The 18,740-nt window shown below is 46.3% G+C and overlaps 1 protein-coding gene across 2 annotated transcripts in view; it reads left to right on the top strand.

Moving 5' to 3' along the window:
• The window catches only part of TRIO (trio Rho guanine nucleotide exchange factor), a 4,621,980-nt gene that overhangs the window by 1,158,040 nt on the left and 3,445,200 nt on the right, over window positions 1-18,740 (top strand). For both annotated transcript variants that reach the window (XM_085606120.1, XM_085606121.1), the window contains exon 11: window positions 1,685-1,876. In XM_085606120.1, the coding sequence (XP_085462246.1) occupies window positions 1,685-1,876 (192 nt within the window). The remainder of the gene's footprint in view (window positions 1-1,684; window positions 1,877-18,740) is intronic.

Genomic DNA, 18,740 nt, shown 5'->3' with positions numbered 1-18,740 from the left:
ACATTGTTTTAACACTGCTTATGAGACCACCATTTGAGCTGCTGCATAATTGTCAAATACAATTCTTGACTTGAAAAGTGGATTTCCTTGTAGCAATAACATGCTTAAGAAGGGTCTGTAAGATGCATGCTCTCACATTTGAAGAACTGTTAGGAATGTCAGATTGAACCACCACTAGCCTTAAGGATTCGACCAGCGAGGGTAATGATATGAAGGCTGTCCAACCACTCAACCTTGGGTTATCTACCAGGAGTGATTGTAGACCGCTATCCTGAGAGAAACCACACAGGGGAAAGGAAGAATGAGATACAATAATTAAAGCTGCTGAAGATATCTGGAACGCCTCGTCTGCAGTTTTCACAATAAGAGTAGGAAGTCTATCCTCCTGGTAGAGCCAACCTTGTGTGTGTTGCCCTGTATCAAAAAAGGAATTGGCACCGTACAAGGGGTTAGTGTTCAATCAGTCCCCTGAAGTAATCTCATTTAACACGAACAGTAACACTCTTCCCCCATCTTAGTCAATACTCACAGCTCACTCCTCATGCAGCTGCAGGAAGGTAAATCTTATAAGACTTGTATGGCTCCACTGATGTCTTATCCGTGGACGACGTTAGGGCGGAGCCATGCGACGCCGTCCCTGGGCAGGCAGAGGTACTGCTAAAAAATGTCCAGATCCAGACTGGCACCTGGAGTTAAGGAATCTGCGACTAGACTGTGTCTCATCCAGATACATTGTTACCCAAGTGAAGTAACTTGTTCATTATTTCAAATGCCTTCAAGCAGGCCATAATGGACCCTGAATTCACTAGAAGTCAGACGAGCACTCATGTACTACATAGACAATACTAGGCATTAACTCAAGAAAAAACTGCTGTTTGTCTCCTTTGCACCCAGACACCTTGGGAAACTCATTTCTAAAGGGTCATAGCCAGATGGATTGTGGTTAACAACTCAGCTCACGAATGTTCTGCAGGCACGTTCGACACTTAAAGAAAGAGGAGGCAACCATGGTTTTTCTTGGCAACATCCCACCAATGAATATTTGGAAGGCACAATGCGGTCTTCTGCTCATACGTTCCCAAAACATTACCATGTAGACATGCATTTAAACAGGGAAGCCCCCAGTGTCTTTCTGACAACTCCAGCCTCAAGGGGATGGGTAACTGTTTAAAGTCAGCATACATAATGTGATCTGCTACGACACATCCTCCAAATTGTCAATATTAGTTACCTTTAACCAGATTTTTGCATCTTGTGTTGTAGATTCACATAACCATCCCCTTGATATATGTATGGAAGTTCTGGGGTGTCAGTAGTTTGCTTTACTTAACCCACAGAACAAGACACACCCTTTCTCACTGGCAGAAAATGCAATACTCTTAAACTAAATTATGTGTGCTTATGTATTGTGGGATTGGTCTACTTGGTCACAAGTCTACTGAAGTGAAATGTAATCCTAAAGTAATTAAATTTAATATTTATAATGCAGCACTAGGTGGTAGAATAGTATGCAGCATGTGATCTACTACACAACATGTGACAAATAACTGGTTACAGGTAAATAACATTTTCTATACCTGCTGTGCCAGGGGGCCAAGAGAAACCTACTGGATATAGAATAGATTGCTTGGCAACACAACAACAGAGTTTAATCTAGTGTCTCTTTCATATACTTTTCCACCAGAACACATATACAAATGCTGACAAGTTGTTAGAAGCAGCAGAGCAGCTGGCTCAGACAGGGGAATGTGATCCAGAAGAGATTTACCAAGCTGCTCATCAATTGGAAGACCGAATTCAAGATTTTGTGCGACGCGTGGAGCAGCGCAAGATTCTACTGGACATGTCTGTTTCATTTCACACTCATGTCAAAGAGGTATGGCTTTGATAGATAGTGGTTAGTCAGACCAATTGAAAATCTGTATTTTTTTTCTATAAGTTTGTGTTGGATTACTCAGAAAAACAAAGGCAACTTGTAAACTTGAATGAAAGGTATCAGAAAATCTTGTCATTTTGTAGGACATTATATCATTTCCCCCAAACAGATAATTAAAATCCTTTCAAATAAATTGCACTCAAGATCCCCTTATAATGGCACGTTGCTTAGTTTCTCCTCCTTGACACTCATGAATACCACATTAATTGGACTTCTCTATTTACAGGTCTTAATCAGATAAGTAAGTTAGAATAATCTTCTGTATTATGAACAAATGTGAACTATCTGCAGAAAACCTGGAAATGTGCTCCCTTGTAAAATACATTATAAACAAATGAAAAATCTTCATTTTGTTAAGTGGCTCAATAAATCGATGCTTTTAGGGAAACATATTGGCAAAAAAAATCAAGGTTATTTTGAATATCTGAAAGAGACTATTAGTTATGGATTCCTTACCTTAGAATTACCCACAGGCGTCAGACTGGATCCAGAGAATTTTTTCTCAGCAGTACCCCTGCACATCGGTAGGTGGCATCAGTCGACCCTGCATTCATCAATGGCATTGTGGTCACTGTTGTGATGTCGTGGTACCTATTTAGACGCTGCCCCTGCGCGCTGACGTCAGTTCTTTCTTTTTCCGCGCCAGCCAGCGCAGATCCAGAGAGAGTGGTACCCTTATTCAATTTTTGAATAACTCTTTTTTTACTTTTTTCGAGTCTTCCAACCTGGTGCACGTAGGGATGTCGTCCTCGGACCGGCTTCAAGCCGTGTGAGTCCTGCCACAAATTGATGTCCGTCATGGATCCGCACCTCGTGTACCTCTGGTGCCTGGAGCACGACCACGACCCAAAGTTGTGCCCCGACTGTCAGGCCATGGCCCGAAGTCATTGCGGGAGCGAGCCATAAAGCTTCTGGAGGCTGGACAGTAGGCTCCGCGCCGCTCGAGGTCCCGGTCGAGAGGGAGGTCGCAGGACTGGTTGCGGAGCCACCACCACCACTCGTCCTCAAAGTCTTCGGATAAGTCACAGCACAAGAAGAAGTCGAAGAAGCATCGTCGCTCTTCACCTGCTCCCCGTCCATCGGCCGACGCGATTCGGGATGCGGAAGGTCGTCAACCTGCACCTCTGCCTTCGGAGCCTGCTGGGTCGGCTGCAAGCTTCCCTCCCTTCCCAGGAGCCGGGGCGCCCCCTGCCCAACTTGGTGAATTTTACGAAGCGATGCATGACATCCTTGGGCAGCCCGACTCCGCCGGTGTGCCTTCGGGCCCTTTGGACTTGGTTGGGGGTTCTAGGGCTTCTAGGCCGGAGACTTCGGTATTGACACCGCAGGCCCCTCAATGATCCAGGCCTGGATCCAGGTCGATGCCGGTTGACCTTACGACACCTCCTCTGGCACCTAATTATTATCGACGCCTCCGCCGGTGCCGGCCGTGTCCCTGGCCAGCATCGCACCCGACCCTCCTCTTGAATCAGAAAGGAGCCGGGCGGGCGTCGGGATCCGGGACCGGTAGGCAATTTTGTGCCTATTTTCTATCCTAGCATTCCCTTTTTTCCTGAGTGGTGCCAGAGGGTGAGGAGGAGGATTGGGAGGGGTCTGGAGACCCTTTAACAGACTAGCTCCAAGAGCCGGACTGGAGAGAGGAGTTGGGTGATGCCAGTGGCCTTGACATGTCACCAGACCCTGTATGCTTTCTCCCTCTACCGTGGCTACGGAGGAGGGAGCTACTACGCTGTGTTGTTATGTAAGGCGGTTGAGGCCTTGGGCCCTAAGCTTCCTCCTGACTGAGGTGCTTCAGCAAGCGACAGCCTCTTTGGAGCCCCTGCTGCCTTTTAATGAAGCTCTCACTGACATTCTACTGGGCACTTGGTCCAAGCCCAGCACAGGGGCTCCTACCCCTGAGAGCTTGGTGGTCCAAGCCTCAACGTCCAAAGGTGCGTTCCCTACTGCTCCCCCAGATAGGGAATCCAAGAAGCTGACCATCTTGGGAAGAAAATGTTTTCTTCCGCCAGCTGAGGATTGCGGTCGTTAAACACCGCATGTCTCTTGGGCTGTTATTCCCACTCCGTGTTGGATTCGGTCACACAAGTGCTGCCACAGTGCCCGGAGGAGGCCCGGGCTGTACTCTCCTGTATGCTTGTCGAAGGGAGGGACACAGCAAAGTGCGCCATCCGCTGTGGGCTGGACACTGCCGACTTGCTAGGCAGGACGATTCCCACATCGGTAGACCTGAGACACTACGCCTGGTTGCGGTCCACTGGCTTTTCAGGGGATGTCCAATTGACACTTTTGGACATGCCCTTTGATCGCCATCGCCTGTTTGGCAACAAGGCAGACAATGCGCTCGAGCGCTTTAAGGACTGTAGGCCTACGGCCAGATCCTTAGGCCTCGCTACCACCTCGCGCCCCATGCAGTCTGCTTTTTGCCCCTTTCATGGCTATGGAAGGGACGCCCCACCACGTTCCGCCCAGAGCCACAGGCCGGCACAAGCTACCACAGTCCACAAGTTCCCCCTCTGCAGCAGCCTCCAAACCTTCCTAGTCTGACTTTTCAGGGCCACCAGTTGCCAGTGGGCGGCAGGATCTGTCATCACCTCCCCTACTGGCAAAACATCACATTGGATAGGTGGGTTTTGCAGATAGTCCGAAGCGGGTTACTCCGTCCCCTTCGAGACTACCCCTCCCTCTATGCCACCAAAACTCCATAGCATGTCGGAGGATCACTTGGCCCTTCTCCGTCAGGAAGTTGCGGCTCTCTTGGCCAGAGGAAGTAGGAAGTGGTTGCTACTTTCACTATTTTCTGGTGCCCAAGAAGGACAAAGGCCTGCGTCCTATCTTAGACCTCAGAAACGTCAACTGCTTCCTCCAGAAGGAGAAGTTCAAGATTTTGTCTTTGGCTCAGGTTCTGTCTGCCCTCGACCCTGGGGACTGGACGGTAGCGTTGGACATGCAGGACGCTTATTTTAACATCCCCGTCCTGCCTGCCCACCGGCGTTACCTACCGTTCACGGTAGGCCACGAGCATTTTCAGTTTATCGTTCTCCCCTTTGACCTTACCAGCTTCCCTCGGGTTTTCACGAAAGTGATGGCGGTGGTTGCAGCTCATCTGTGCTGATCAGGGGTTTCAGTCTTCCCCTATCTCGACGACTGGTTGTTGAAGGCGAGCTCGCCCCGGACTGTCGTCTCCCACCTCCAGACTATGGAGGACCTCTTGTATTCACTGGGGTTCACAGTCAACGTGCCGAAGTCGCACCTGACCCCCCTTCCATAACTCTTTTTCATCGGAGTAGTTTTGGACACAGTGCAGTTTTGAGCCTATTCTCCCGAACAGCGAGTCCGGGATATTCTCTCAGCCTCACTCTTTTTAATGCATATGTCTCTTCTCTAGCAGCCATCAGCTGGAAATGGGGCTTCGACATTTGCTCTTATGCCGACGATACGCAATTACTGATCCCCCTTGGACGACAGATCGGCTAACACTGACACCAAGAGCAACCTGAGTAACTGCCTTACTGAAGTTGCAACATGGATGACAGATCACTGCCTAAAGCTAAACGCTGGAAAATCTGAGATTTTGCTCTTCGGGGGTGCACACTCGATTTGGGACTGTAGCTGGTGGCCCCAAGCGCTGGGAACCACCCCCGAACCCAAGCGTATAGCTAGAAACATGGGCATCCTATTCGATAACGCCCTATCCATGCAGGGCCAAGTACGCAGACTTTTTCCTTAGATCCCTCTGAACTGCAGGAAAACAATAACTCAATCTCTTTTTCTAAGTAGGCTGGACTACAAAAATGCGCTTTATGTGGGAATGCCTGACTACCTTTTTTCTCACCTCCAAGTTGTCCAGAACGCAGCCGCTAGACTGATCTGTGATGAAAACAGATACAGCTCTGCTTCCGACAGCTTGAAAGAGCTACACAAATTCAAACTTCTCTGCTACGCTCACAGAACCTTGAACGAGAACGGTCCACACATTTTACGAGACAAGTTGGCGTTCCATGTTCCGTCCTGCAACTTGAGATAGAGCCATCTGGCCCTTGCAAAAGTCAAACGCACCACAAGAGTTAGGATAGGAGACCGCTCCTTCTCCAAATCAGCCGCTGTTGTGTGGAACGACCTCCCACTTGACTTGCGCCTGACAGACGATTATTTGCTTTTCAGAAAGAAGCTAAAAATGTTCTTGTTCCCCAGGCACTAAGTCAATTTAGTCATTTATTTAAATATAGTCGGAGCTTTAATTAAACACTTCCCCTTGCACCAATTTGTATGCGATCCTAGCGCCTTGATGTCCTTCGGAATGATTGTGCGCTCTACAAATACCACACAGAAGATACAGAAATACATGTCTTTGGAAAAGTTGTGTCTCTCTTTTTTCCAACTCCAAAATGAGGTACTGTCAAAGTAAAACAGCCACATGAACCTCAATACATTTTGGAGCGGAGGCAGAATTTTATGGTGCCAAAAAAGTTGTCTTTGTAACAATAAAAGCAGGTACCGTTTTGAAGCTGATATGTGGTCTGCTTCTAAATATTTATTTTGCCTTTATTGCACAGGCATTGTTAAACAGATAGGTCGCAGAAGATCACTTTTATAACTAACTTCATATATATAAATATATTGGATCTCAAGTTTAGATGGTCCAATTCCATGTACAAGTCTACCTGTCAGAACAGCCTTGCAAGAATCCAATATTGTTCCAAGATGAATAACGGATGATGTCAAGTTTAAAATGTTCAATAATAACAATTTAATGTTTTCTTTCATTATTGGATCATTCAATAAGATATTGTTTAGTTTCAACTCAAAAGAATGACTAGTTTCAGAGACTGCTATCTCAAAAATAAGTGAATGTCCAGATAATGTTTGCACTTGTGTCTATTAAGGGATCCCTTCACTATTAAATCCTCCTTAAATAGAACAATATTCAACCTACATCTGGCCTAATATCAAGTTCATAGAGCCTGATCACATGTACTGTTTCTCAGTGACCCCTTGCGTATTCAATTTTTGCCAATAGTATTGCTAAGAACAGAACCGTTGCAAATTAGTTAGAATTACCATTGGTTCTACATTTATCGTTTATTTTACATTTTTATTGCAGCCACATCATTTGTTCTGCCCAGATTTTGTGAGCATGTGTGCATTGTTGTATCCCAGTAGTCTGATCTGATTTGGCAGTCACGTATTGGGTAACAGATTGTTATTCACAAAACAGTTTTTTTCAGAGTCCCAATCATTGAGGACTTCCTAAAGGGTATTAAGGCTATTTTTTCCCCCCATCATCAAAGGTTCCCCTTTGCGTTAAGCACTCTTTAGTCAAAGCTCATGGTTCCTCCCTTTGAGACAATCCACAGGACATCTCTGCAAATCTCATAGAAAGTGAGTGTCTTCAAAGGTATTACTTTGTATAGTATTGTATGCAGTGTTACTTAAAAATACAAGCCTGTGGTAGCCTATGAGGAGAAATCCTTCTACACTGCTACAAATCCATGTACCATAATACCAGAATGTGAATGCTGTATATTGATGAACTTTGTTATGATATGGAATGAATCTGTTGTTGCATAAACAGTTTCAGTAATTACTTACCTTTCACATACAGGTTTGACAATTTGCTATCAATTATCTTGTCTTCACCTTTGAGATGATTGATGGTCCCTTCTGTAGCACTTTATTTACTTCCAAATACCCACAATTCATGGGCAACACACTTCTTTCCAGACAGGGGTAGATTTTCTCTTCTGCATAGTGTGCCTTCTCTGGACTATGTTGTTCTGTTGGCAACTTCCAATATCCCAGCACTTTCCTCATTCGCTAGTTTACCTTCAGGCTTTTGGTTTCCTTGGCAGAGTGTACTCTCCTGTAAGCAAAAGCATTTCTTGTAAGAAAATTATCCCCTCTGCTTCTGAAATGTTTCAGTTATTTGTACTGTAAGGGCATTGGCCTATACATTTAACTTTCAACTAGAACTGATTTGGGTTTGGATCTTTGCTCAACTGTAGCAGCTTTGCCCAGAAGTTGGCTTACCTGTATTGCATCTTTTCCCAGATCAATGTCCTATATTTCAACCTTTGTTCTGAAAGTATTTTATTATGTCTTTATTTTGCGGGTCCTTTTGTTAGGACCTCCATGCCCTGTTTACTTCTCTTTTGACTTTGCAGAGGATTGTTCTTTACTATATTTTACAGGACCAGTGTTTTTTATGTCCAGTTTGTTTCGTCTCCTAGAATGTGTTGAGATGGTTAGTACCTTGCCTAGAAAATGCTCCCAGAGCTCTAAAAGGGTATTCTCTGCATTCTGACAGTCTTATCAATTTTGCTGCTACTACCTGTAATGAGTTTATTGTATATTCAGTCCATTTTAACCTTATGTTGTCTGATGTGTAAAACGTTACTAACCCTGCAGCTATAGAGCCGAAGAAGGTTAAAACAATCTGCAGTTAGATTCTTTCGGGAAAATTATTGCTTTTGAACCTTTGTTGTATCAAGAACTATATTATAAACCTAGAGAGGTAAAGATATGATTGTGTAATCTATTATGGAGTTAAATGTTCTTGTACTGTGTGTAGGTGCCGGGGGAGCTGTCGGCTGGAAATCTACCATTCAGCATTCTTAGACTCAGCAGGGCTACCTTCATGGCTAAGAGTTCCCCTTTTATGTCACTGTTTCAGATGGTTCTCTCCCTGCGGTTGAACATGCCACAGTTGATCTTGGATCAACAGTTGCTCCTCTTCCTGCTGAGTGTGAATTAGATTCATATTACATTTGCCAGTTATTAATTGGTCAATTGCTCCCGGTAGTTTCTTTACATTGGATATTAATAATGTTAATTTCATTAAGGTCACATTTTGTCTTGTAGTTTGGATGTATATACATATTTAGTAGCACAAGTGTGTTGCTTAATTTACCTGGTTCCAGTTTTTCATTTGTACTACCAGAGTTCTAGGGTCTTACTGAGGCCAGATAGTACAGTGGGCCTGAATTGAAGCGCTGATGTATGTTGCCATGCCTCCAGTAAGGTGGCCTTTCGATGATGAATTTATTGCAGATTTGTGAACTCAAAATAACCTGTGAGTGTGATTGATTCCATTGGCCATGTTTCTTGAAGCATGATGATATGGTAATCTTTCCATTAGACACGGAAAGGAAGTGGACGGGAAGCTGAAGCGAGGACTCGACGCAAGGACGAGCACGCGAGAATCTACGGCTGCTGCTGCGGCTCTGATCTTCTGACCCTCTAATCTCCGGATCCGAAGCGTGCAGGCTTGCGGGTTTTCTTGAATCCGGTTACCCAAACCAATCAATAATTTTTTTATTTATTTTTCAATTTGGCTTGGCGAGTGCAGCTGCCGACAGTCGGCAGCTGCAGAGTGTGTGCCACAGGCAGCCCGCAGAGGCGGCCTGGATAGCTCTGGGTGCAGCCTGCAGTCCTCTTGATCGGCCCCACTCGCCCTCCGTAAACCTGAAGGAGCAGAAGCAAGAACCAGGAAGCTCCTTTGGTTGCGTTTTTAGGATCCATCAATGTTTTTTGTCCTGTGGCTTGTGCACAATTGAGTGCAGTGTAGTTCTGCAAGTTTTTTGTTTTTGGCTATTGGTTCCATCCTTAGGCTTGTCGGCCTCGGGGGCACTTGTTCCTGCTCTGCACTGCTGTTTGGTGTGGCTTGCCTGGCTGCCCCGCTGGCGTCTGCAGACTGGTTGCCGGTTGCTTCTGGCCTGCTGTTGACCGGTGGGTGATCGGGCATTGTAGGTGCTTACTGAGTGATACTTGGTTGCTGGACGGGCCAGCCTCTTGCCCCCCTGCTCTAGGCCACGCGAGACTTGGGTGTGCTTGTCGCCTGACTCTGTTCCTGGTGTGGAAGTCACTTGCGGCGGCCCTGCTTTTGGATGTACTGGAGTGCTAAGTAGCACCAAGGTCAAAGGATAAAGGAAAAAGGTGCTTGTTAGTTATTCCCAATATAGTGAATTTTTATTAATATTACTTACATAAGGTGACACATACGATCAAACCTAAGCGCTTAGCCATGCATTCTGGTAAAGCGAGAACTGGTACAATGCAGCGCAGGAAAATGCGAGCAAAGAGAACCAGACAAACAACTATAGAACAAGACTCAGTTTTATGTCTGGATGACATAATAGAGCTGGATACATCTACAGCTACTACAACTATTCCATCAAAAAAATGAACATTTGCTCTATGCACAGGGAAAAAGAGGGACACAATAACAGATTACTTACCCTCGGAATCAAAGGATGCTACAATCTATAGAAGCCCAGTTGCAAATTAACACATGGTAAACAAAACAGTGCACAAGCAGTCTAACACTAGTAATATAAGCAGCAGGAGCCAAGGTTTACAGCAAGATGGGCATCCAGAAAACGTAGGAATGATACAAGTAGAAATTCATAAAAACAACTTAAAAGATTCCTTTTCCACCTTGAATCTTAGCAATTGGGAAAACTTAAATGATATACAGGATCAACAGGAGCACCTGGAAGGGCTAACGGCTTATGATCAACCATTAATTGAACTTTCAGGAATGATAAATTCAGTAAATAAACGAAATGCAGTTCACACAGTAAGCAATGAGTGTGGCAGAAGGGGTCAGGGGGGCTGTAACCTCAACCAGCTTGAACCCTTTTACCGCACGAAGCAGTAGTTCCCTGATACAAATCGACCCTAATAAGGGTAAAACCAACAAGGAACTACTAGGCAATGAAAATACCGGGGGGTCTTGGGGTGCCCTCTTGACAACTATGGATGCCATGACAATTGCTATACATCGTCGGGCGGATAAGCAAGAACTACAGTTGGACCTTTTAAATATCCTGACAGTTCATGTCGTGGGCATAGATAAAAAATTGCACGCCCTAAATGACCTCATTCAAAGAGCACAAAATCATAATTACACACAGCAAGTTACATGTCAATGTGCAATATTAGGGGATAAACCACACATTTTGTCCTCAATTCTTACTGGAATACTGGCAGAGGTAAGATCACAGTCAGGAAAGGTACTTGTAACAAAGCATACAATAAATCTAATAAATGAGTTTCAATCGGAACAAATAACCTAGTAATTGAACCAGTACTGGGCGATGGAGAGGCCAGTTTCTCTAACCAAGTAATTGAGGTAAAGGATTATGAGACCCAATCAGTTGAAAGCCATGAAAAAACAAAAATAGAGAAAGTCTCCACAAAAAGGGAGAGGAAAAGGCAAAGGTAAACACGGAAACAAGGGAAAACAGTGCAACAGAATTCCATCATGCAGTTGTTCGCTATAAATATTAAACAGGAGCTGGACCCTGAGAAGTGTAAGGTAGAGGAAGTAGATTCTAAGGGCGTAACAATGGAAACCATAGATAAGACTAATGTAGGAAATCTGGGGCTTGGATGGATTCAAAGCAAGCAAACAGACGCTCCGCTGGTATGGCAACGGCAGCCTCAACATGGATCTATGCAGGAACAAATACAATTTTAAAAAATTAAATTAAAGTTGCCTGCTCATTGATCCTGACTGGTGCCCGTCCTGCTGAGCCAGCTTAGAGGTGGAGTGGACCCTATTCTTGGACGGAGCTGAGGCCTCCTAGGGGGGCGCCCTAACGCAGTGTGTAGCGACGCTGTTCTTTAGAATGCTGCGAGAGCTATGCAGACCGATAAAGTTACCTGAAGAATGCTAGCGATGGCAGAGGAGAGAGGCGACTAGATGTACTGAAAGGGAAGTGGGGCCGCACGAGAGAGGGGGAAGCCCTGGCTCAATTGACATCGCGGCAGTGATAGCTCCAGTCTAACTCCGCAGCAGTTAGAAACCCTGAGATATATATAGACGGACATGCCGTAGCCGGAGGGCACTATTTTCTCCATTGCCTGACTGACAACACTGGACAACACGCTGCGCGCCTAGTTGTGACGGCGGAGTTGGGAGTATCCTTGGTTGTATTGACACTCTGAGAAGGCCCTCTGAAGACGGGCAGAATGGGAAAACTAGACGCTAGACAGTCTCGGCTCCAGTTTGAGGCTAAAAAGAATTCTAAAACACTCCCGGATAGTGACCTGGGCAGTGCGGCATTGGGCGGTCGTGAGACGCCTGCGGAATCTGACGCTGATATGAAAACTATTATATTGTAGGTGCGACAGGGCATAGCGGCAGTTGCGGAGAAAATGGATGACATGAACACACGAATGGATAACATTGCTCGCAAAATAGACGGACACGAGGAACGGATCAAGAAAGCAGAAAAGCGCATCTCTGACTCGGAGGACACCACAGCGCGTCTGCAGAGCACCACGGCCTAGATGGACAAGCTCTTGAAAGTTATTGCTGCCACAGCTGAGGATATGGAGGCGAGAAATCGCCGGAACAACATTAGAATCCTAGGGATACCCGAAAGTACCAACACGGGTAGGATGGAGCTGTATGTGGAAAAACTGCTGTTGGCGTCGGTTGGGGCAGAATCCTGCTCTCCTCAATTTGTTGTGGAGAGAGCGCATCGCTTGTTGGGCCCTAGGCCACCGGTGGGGGGCACGCCACATCCTATAATAGCCCGCCTCCTATAGAGACCGAGATGCGGCCCTTAGGGTGGCGCGGGAGAAAAGGCAGCTTCACTATGAGGGGGTCAATTTTACTATCTACCCGGACTTCACTGCCGCGGTACCAGAGGACAGGCGGAAATTCCTCCCATGCAAACAGAAGTTGCGACAGGCGCAAATTGATTATGCCTTACTATATCCGGCCCGACTCCGCATAACTTACCAAGGGAAGCAGATGTTATGTACTAAGCCCAAGCAAGCCAAAGAGTTCTTGAAGCATCTGCGACGACACAACAAAACGGCGCAATCTACGGGTGGTTCCCAGACGCCCACCACTTCGGATATTGACTGACCACGCTGTCCTGAGGAAGTAGCGAGCTGACCCAGTAAAAGACTGTGAGCTGCGGTCTGTCATTAAAATGTATATGGAAATGCTGCCGGAACAACTTATAGTGCTGTGTAAAATGTTAGCTTGAGCATTGGAGAAGATGAATCAGACACACCGGGCACCCTTACTTCCTATACGGGGTGCGGACTGGCATCTTGGGACCCTGGGGAAGTAAGTGTTACCTACGCGTCACCTGGTGATTGCCCCCACACGGGAGAGCCCTCATTTCTTTCTCGTTACCTGCCCTAGAAAGGGCTTAGTAGCTCTGTTAGTTTGGGAACATTGGGGTAGGGATGGGGGAGGGAATTTATTTTCTGGCATGTTGGGGATGCTTCAGTGGGGGGGGGATTGTTTGTTGGAATTTACTAGATCGAATTCAGGTGGTTATAGACAGACAGCAAAGTCCAAGTGCGATCGTGGATGGTGGGGTGAATGCCGATATGCGAACAGCTTGGGTTATTGTCTCTGGTTAATGCGGGTGAAGTGACACCTGATAATCGTATAGGGATTCTGTCCTGGAATGTGAGGGGGATGTGGGACCCTAGGAAGCGGAGGCAGATACTTTCATACTTGGATCGTCACAAAATTAGTATAGCGTTCCTACAAGAAACGCACTTTAATCCACAGCGGCATATTTCCTTCGCCGGGAAGTGGGCAACTTACAAGCTGTTCTCTTCATACTTTTCCTATGCGTGGGGTGTAGCCATTATTGTTAAAAGGCAAGTGCCCTTTCTATCACAGGGAGAGATCACAGACCCGCAGGGAAGGTATGCAATTGTATGGGGGAGGTTGGGAACTGACACTGTCACGCTGATCAGCTGTTACGGTCCGAATGTTGATATGCCCGACTTCTTCACAATTCAGTGGGGTAAAATACTGGCACTGGGCACAACGCATATAATTTGGGGAGGGGATTTTAATGTGTCATTCAACCCTAGCGTAGACAGATCCATGGCGGCGCCACATCATTATAATCTCTCGCAGGCAGCGATGCAGGATATTCTGGAAGAGGGAGGGCTACTTGATACTTGGAGGCATATTCACCCGAGGTCCACGGAGGGTACGCACTTCACGCCGAGCACGGCGTCATGGGCCCGGATAGATCACTGCTTAACGTCGAGGGGACTGGGCCCATATATTAGAGGGGTGACCCATTTGGCCCGTACATATTCGGATCACTCGCCAGTGCACCTACTGATTGAATTGCCGGGGGAGGCAGGCCAAGACCCACATGGCACCTACAGCCCTGCTGGACGTGGTGTTTCATGCGGAGTTGGAGGAGGAGATTCAGAGTTTTTTTCAGAGGAATAGGGGGTCAGTGAGTTCGGTGGAAATCATATGGGAGGCCTTCAAGGCTACGATCCGGGGAGTGTGTATCTCCAAAAGTTTTGGAGTGCTCCAGGATATCCGGGGTAGGCTTCAGAGGCTAGGGAGAGAACTGAAGGACTTGGAGGAGTGGATGACTGGAGGAGACAGGGGACAAGCACCACTAGAATTCTGAGATAAGCTCTCGGAATACATAGACACGGCGAACCGCGATTCTAAGTTTATGGGAAAATACTGGAAGGCTCTGAGATATGGGGAGGGAGATCGTCCGGAGAGGGCATTGGCAGAGGCCATACAGAGGCCCAAGTTCTCCAATTACATTTTGGAAATGACATCCCCGAATGGAGACATGTGCAGAGGTACGCCGGATATACAAGAGGTATTGGTAGATCATTACTCTAAGTTATATACAACACAGTGCAGGGACCCGCTGGAGTTTGAGCCGTTTTTGGGTGACATCACACTGGGATGGTTAGAAGACCACCATCGGGAGTTTTTATATGCCCCGTTCGAGCTGGACGAGGTGCGCAAAGCCATAATGCAGCAGAAGTCAGGTAGGGCGCCGGGACTCGATGGCATTCCCGCTGAATTTTATAAAACATACATAGATATTATGGCCCCTATACTAAAAGGAACTATATGAGGAGTCCCTTGAGGATGGTTCGCTCCCTCCTTCCATGAGAGAGGCCCTGATTACCTCTATACTGAAGCCCGGCAAGGAGCCACAGTATTGCGCCTCCTATAGGCCGCTGTCACTTCTAAACTGGGACACTAAAATCTTGGCGAAGTTGGTGGTGAATAGAGTTCTCCTTCTGATAGAGAAGTTGGTGTTTCTAGACCAGTCGGGCTTTATTCCTGGGAGGGCGACCTCACATAATCTCTGCACGCTATTCTCAATAGTACAGAATGTGTTGCCTGAGCTCCCTTTGGCTGCGGTATTCCTAGACGCCACTAAGGCGTTCTACTCAGTCGAATGGGACTACCTTTTTGGAATTTTGCTCCGTATGGGATTCCCCCCGGGGTTTGTGTCCTGGATAAAGCTGCTATACAAACAGCCTACTGCTAGGGTACTGGTCAATGGCCAGATTTTGCCTGCTTTCCCCATCACAAGAGGGACTAGGCAGGGGTGCCCGCTGTGCCCTCTCCTGTTCGCCTTGGCAATTGAGCCCCTGGCGTGCAGGTTGCGGCAGCCTCATAGGGATAGAGCGCTCCGATACCCCTTGCGACAAATATTGATCTCGCTATACGCAGATGATATGACATTGTATGTCCGAGATCCCCAGAATAACTTAAACCCCTTATTAAGGGAATTCATAGTCTTTGGGGCACTTTCGGGAGTTCAAATTAAATCGGAAAAATTACAATTCTTCCCCCTAACAGCGGCCGTAGCTAAATTCGCACTGGACTACCCGCTGGCATGGTGTACCACAGATTTGCTGCACTTGGGAATCCAAGTTTCGGGGGATAGAGATGAAATGATCCGTCTTAACTATGGAACTGCCTTAAGTCGACTTATAGATAATGTCACATGCTGGATATCCTTACCTCTGTCAATGGCTGGCAGAGCTTCATTGATTAAGATGGTGATACTTCCACAGTATTTATATCTTTTCCTGAATCTTCCTTATCACCCGGGTCGGGTTTTCTTTAAAATGCTGCGGTCTGAGCTTATGCGGCTATTCTGGGGCGGTAAACAGCCGCGTGTAAAATGGTTGGTGCTCACGAGGCCAGCAGCACAGGGTGGATTTGATATCCCGGATTTTGAACTCTATCACGCCTGCGCCCAAGCACACTATGTCTATTATTGGGTACATCCGCCAGCGTGTATGCCGCAGGTAGCGGCGGAGCACTGGCTGGCGGACCCGATTCACTTAGATGGGATGATACACGCGTGCTCCTGTCCTCGTGACACAGCGAAAACCACAATAACGAGCACAGTGGACGCATGGCACTATATTATGCGGGCCCTGGGGGTTTCGACTCTGTATTCCTCAATTTTGCCCTTGACGTACCACCCACGACTATCCCTATTGCAGGAGGAAGGCTTCCGACAATTATGCACTCGAGTGCGCAGACAAACCTGGGGGGACCTGTTTTGCAACGGTATTTTCTGTTCAGCTATTCAATTTTTTGGCGAAGTGCGACCTACCCCATTGGAAATGTTTCTATATGTGCGCTTGCGACAGGGTATGCGAGCCATCCTCCCGAGCTTTCCGCGGGAGCCAGCAGCCCTAAAGCCGTTACAGCAGCGATTACAGAATGAGAGCCCTAGGCACCTGGTATCCAACCAGAACCGAGTAATTAGAGCAGAGAGAGAGCACCCTCATAGTACAGCACAGGCGCATTGGACGGATGACCTGGGCTGTGACATTACGGACGAGCAGTGGCAGTACTGCTGTTTACAAACTGCGGAAATATCGGCCAGCGCTAGGTTGCGTATAATCCACTATAAGTTTTTGCAGCGCATGTATCGTACCCCGGCTAAGTTATGCCGCTTTGGGCTACGAGACGCCGATCGCTGCGATAGATGTGGTAGCCCTGGAGCTGGATTCCTACACCTTGCCCGGGAGTGCCCGAATGTAATGGAATATTGGGTACAGATATTTGAAGCACTATCTGAAATGACGGCTCAAGCGATGATGTGTGACCCTTTAGTTGCGCTCCTAGGCTACACGAAGCACATTCCCAAAGCATGCCGTCAATAAGTCATACTCTCACTGCTATTAGCGAAACGAAGAGTGGCATGCAGGTGGGGTAGGGGGCGGGCCCCTAAGTTTAAGAACTGGCTGGGAGACATGGTGTACTGCCAGGAGCAGCTCACAATATACGCAGAGACGCTGCCTTGCACCTCTAGACCGAAAGATATCTGGGGTCCCCTCACGCAATACCTACAGGCCCGTACTGCACACCTTCCCCCGGACAGCCCGTAATATTGTCCTAGGAATTGGGGAGGAGATGACGGCGTACCATCTTGCAAACACGGGAGGGATGTAAGTGTGGTAAATGATTGGCCCTCGACAAATGAGCAGTGATGTACACTTCCTGATAACATCCTCGTACATATGGAACTTTTGTATGGTTGTGGATTGTATTGTAATATGTATCATGGTTACTTTGAGACTCCTTGGAACTGATGCTGTGACCCCCCTGAACATGACTATACATACCATTGGTCACCTGAGCAAGCTACCCACAATTGATTGCACGATCTACTGTATACTTACACTTGTACAGTTGTACCTGCTGTTCTGTCTATGCATTGAGCATGTTGCTATTATGTGGAAAAGTATAAATAAAGGTTTACAAAAAAAAAGTTACCTGCTCATGCAAAGGGGAAAGACAACCAAGAAACATCTAAAGAGGTGCAGCAGGTGCTAGACCAACCAAAAAAAAGAGGGCCTTTCTGTAGAAATTAACCAGGATAAAAATCGAGATCAACAGAATGAAATAAAATCCACAAGGAAGGAGCTGGAAATCCCAAAGACAGGGTCAATTTTTGACCTCTCAATGAGATAAGTACAACAACAGATTGTCTTCCTTATAAAATAATACAACAGCATCTCAACAAATCAAGAGGACATACGGACAATGAGGTCCATGCACAAAGGTGAGTACGTAATTCAGGGAAATAAAGTGCTATTCATCCCTAATTATAATTCAAAGGGGGCTTTAGATACCTTAAACAGAGAAACCATTATAAAACTCATAAATGAAATTGAAGAGTTAACATACATTTCCTCTAAAGACTTGTCTTCAGTGGAATTTAGACCACATCCTCATAGAAATGATAGAAAAGCAACCATTACAATCTGAGCAACAACAGCTATAGCAGAACAAATCATAGAAAAACAACTCCCCTTTAATTCATGGGGTATCGAGTTACAAAAATATGAACCTCTGAGATATCCTGGTCCTCTCCTACTTGTCACAACAAGAGAAGGATTACTCACATCAAAAGGCACAGTGTTAAGGGGAGCAGTGGGATCAGGAAATTAAACAAGATCGCTTGAAAATGTAACCATTGTGAAGGCCCTGAATAAAAGCTCCCAAGACACCATGGATTCAGGACAGAAATCTCATATGCTCATTCATAACCAGAGGGGGAAAGGCAGCACATGGACATACTTCTTAGTAGATCCTGACAAAGTTTGAAGAATCGAATTACGACTACCCCTTTTGAATATCTGTTAATGGAATGTACATGGTTTGAGTAACATCTTACAAGAGGAGTATACAAGATCCTTTTTGCAGAGTTATGATCTCATTCTTCTACAGGAAATATGGTGCCTGGAGGCATTGTACATAGTGTGGAATGTAGGGTTTCATTGCCCAGCAGAAAAATCCCAGAAATATGGTCACACAAAAGGAGGTCTCACTACCTATTGCTCAATTAAATAAAATTGGGTTACGGAGCAATTGGATATGGGTCTTAACTGGCTTCAAGTTATCAAAGTTATCACAAAGGGAACAAATAAGCCTTGTAAGGTTCTGTTGCTCAAAATTTACATCCGAATAAAGCACAGAAAGAGGTTCATATGGCAATATTGATTAAAACATTAAAAT

The sequence above is a fragment of the Triturus cristatus genome, chromosome 5_1 (genome assembly GCF_964204655.1).
Source record: "Triturus cristatus chromosome 5_1, aTriCri1.1, whole genome shotgun sequence".
NCBI lineage: Eukaryota > Metazoa > Chordata > Amphibia > Caudata > Salamandridae > Triturus > Triturus cristatus.
This window is presented reverse-complemented; position numbering and strand designations above follow the sequence as displayed.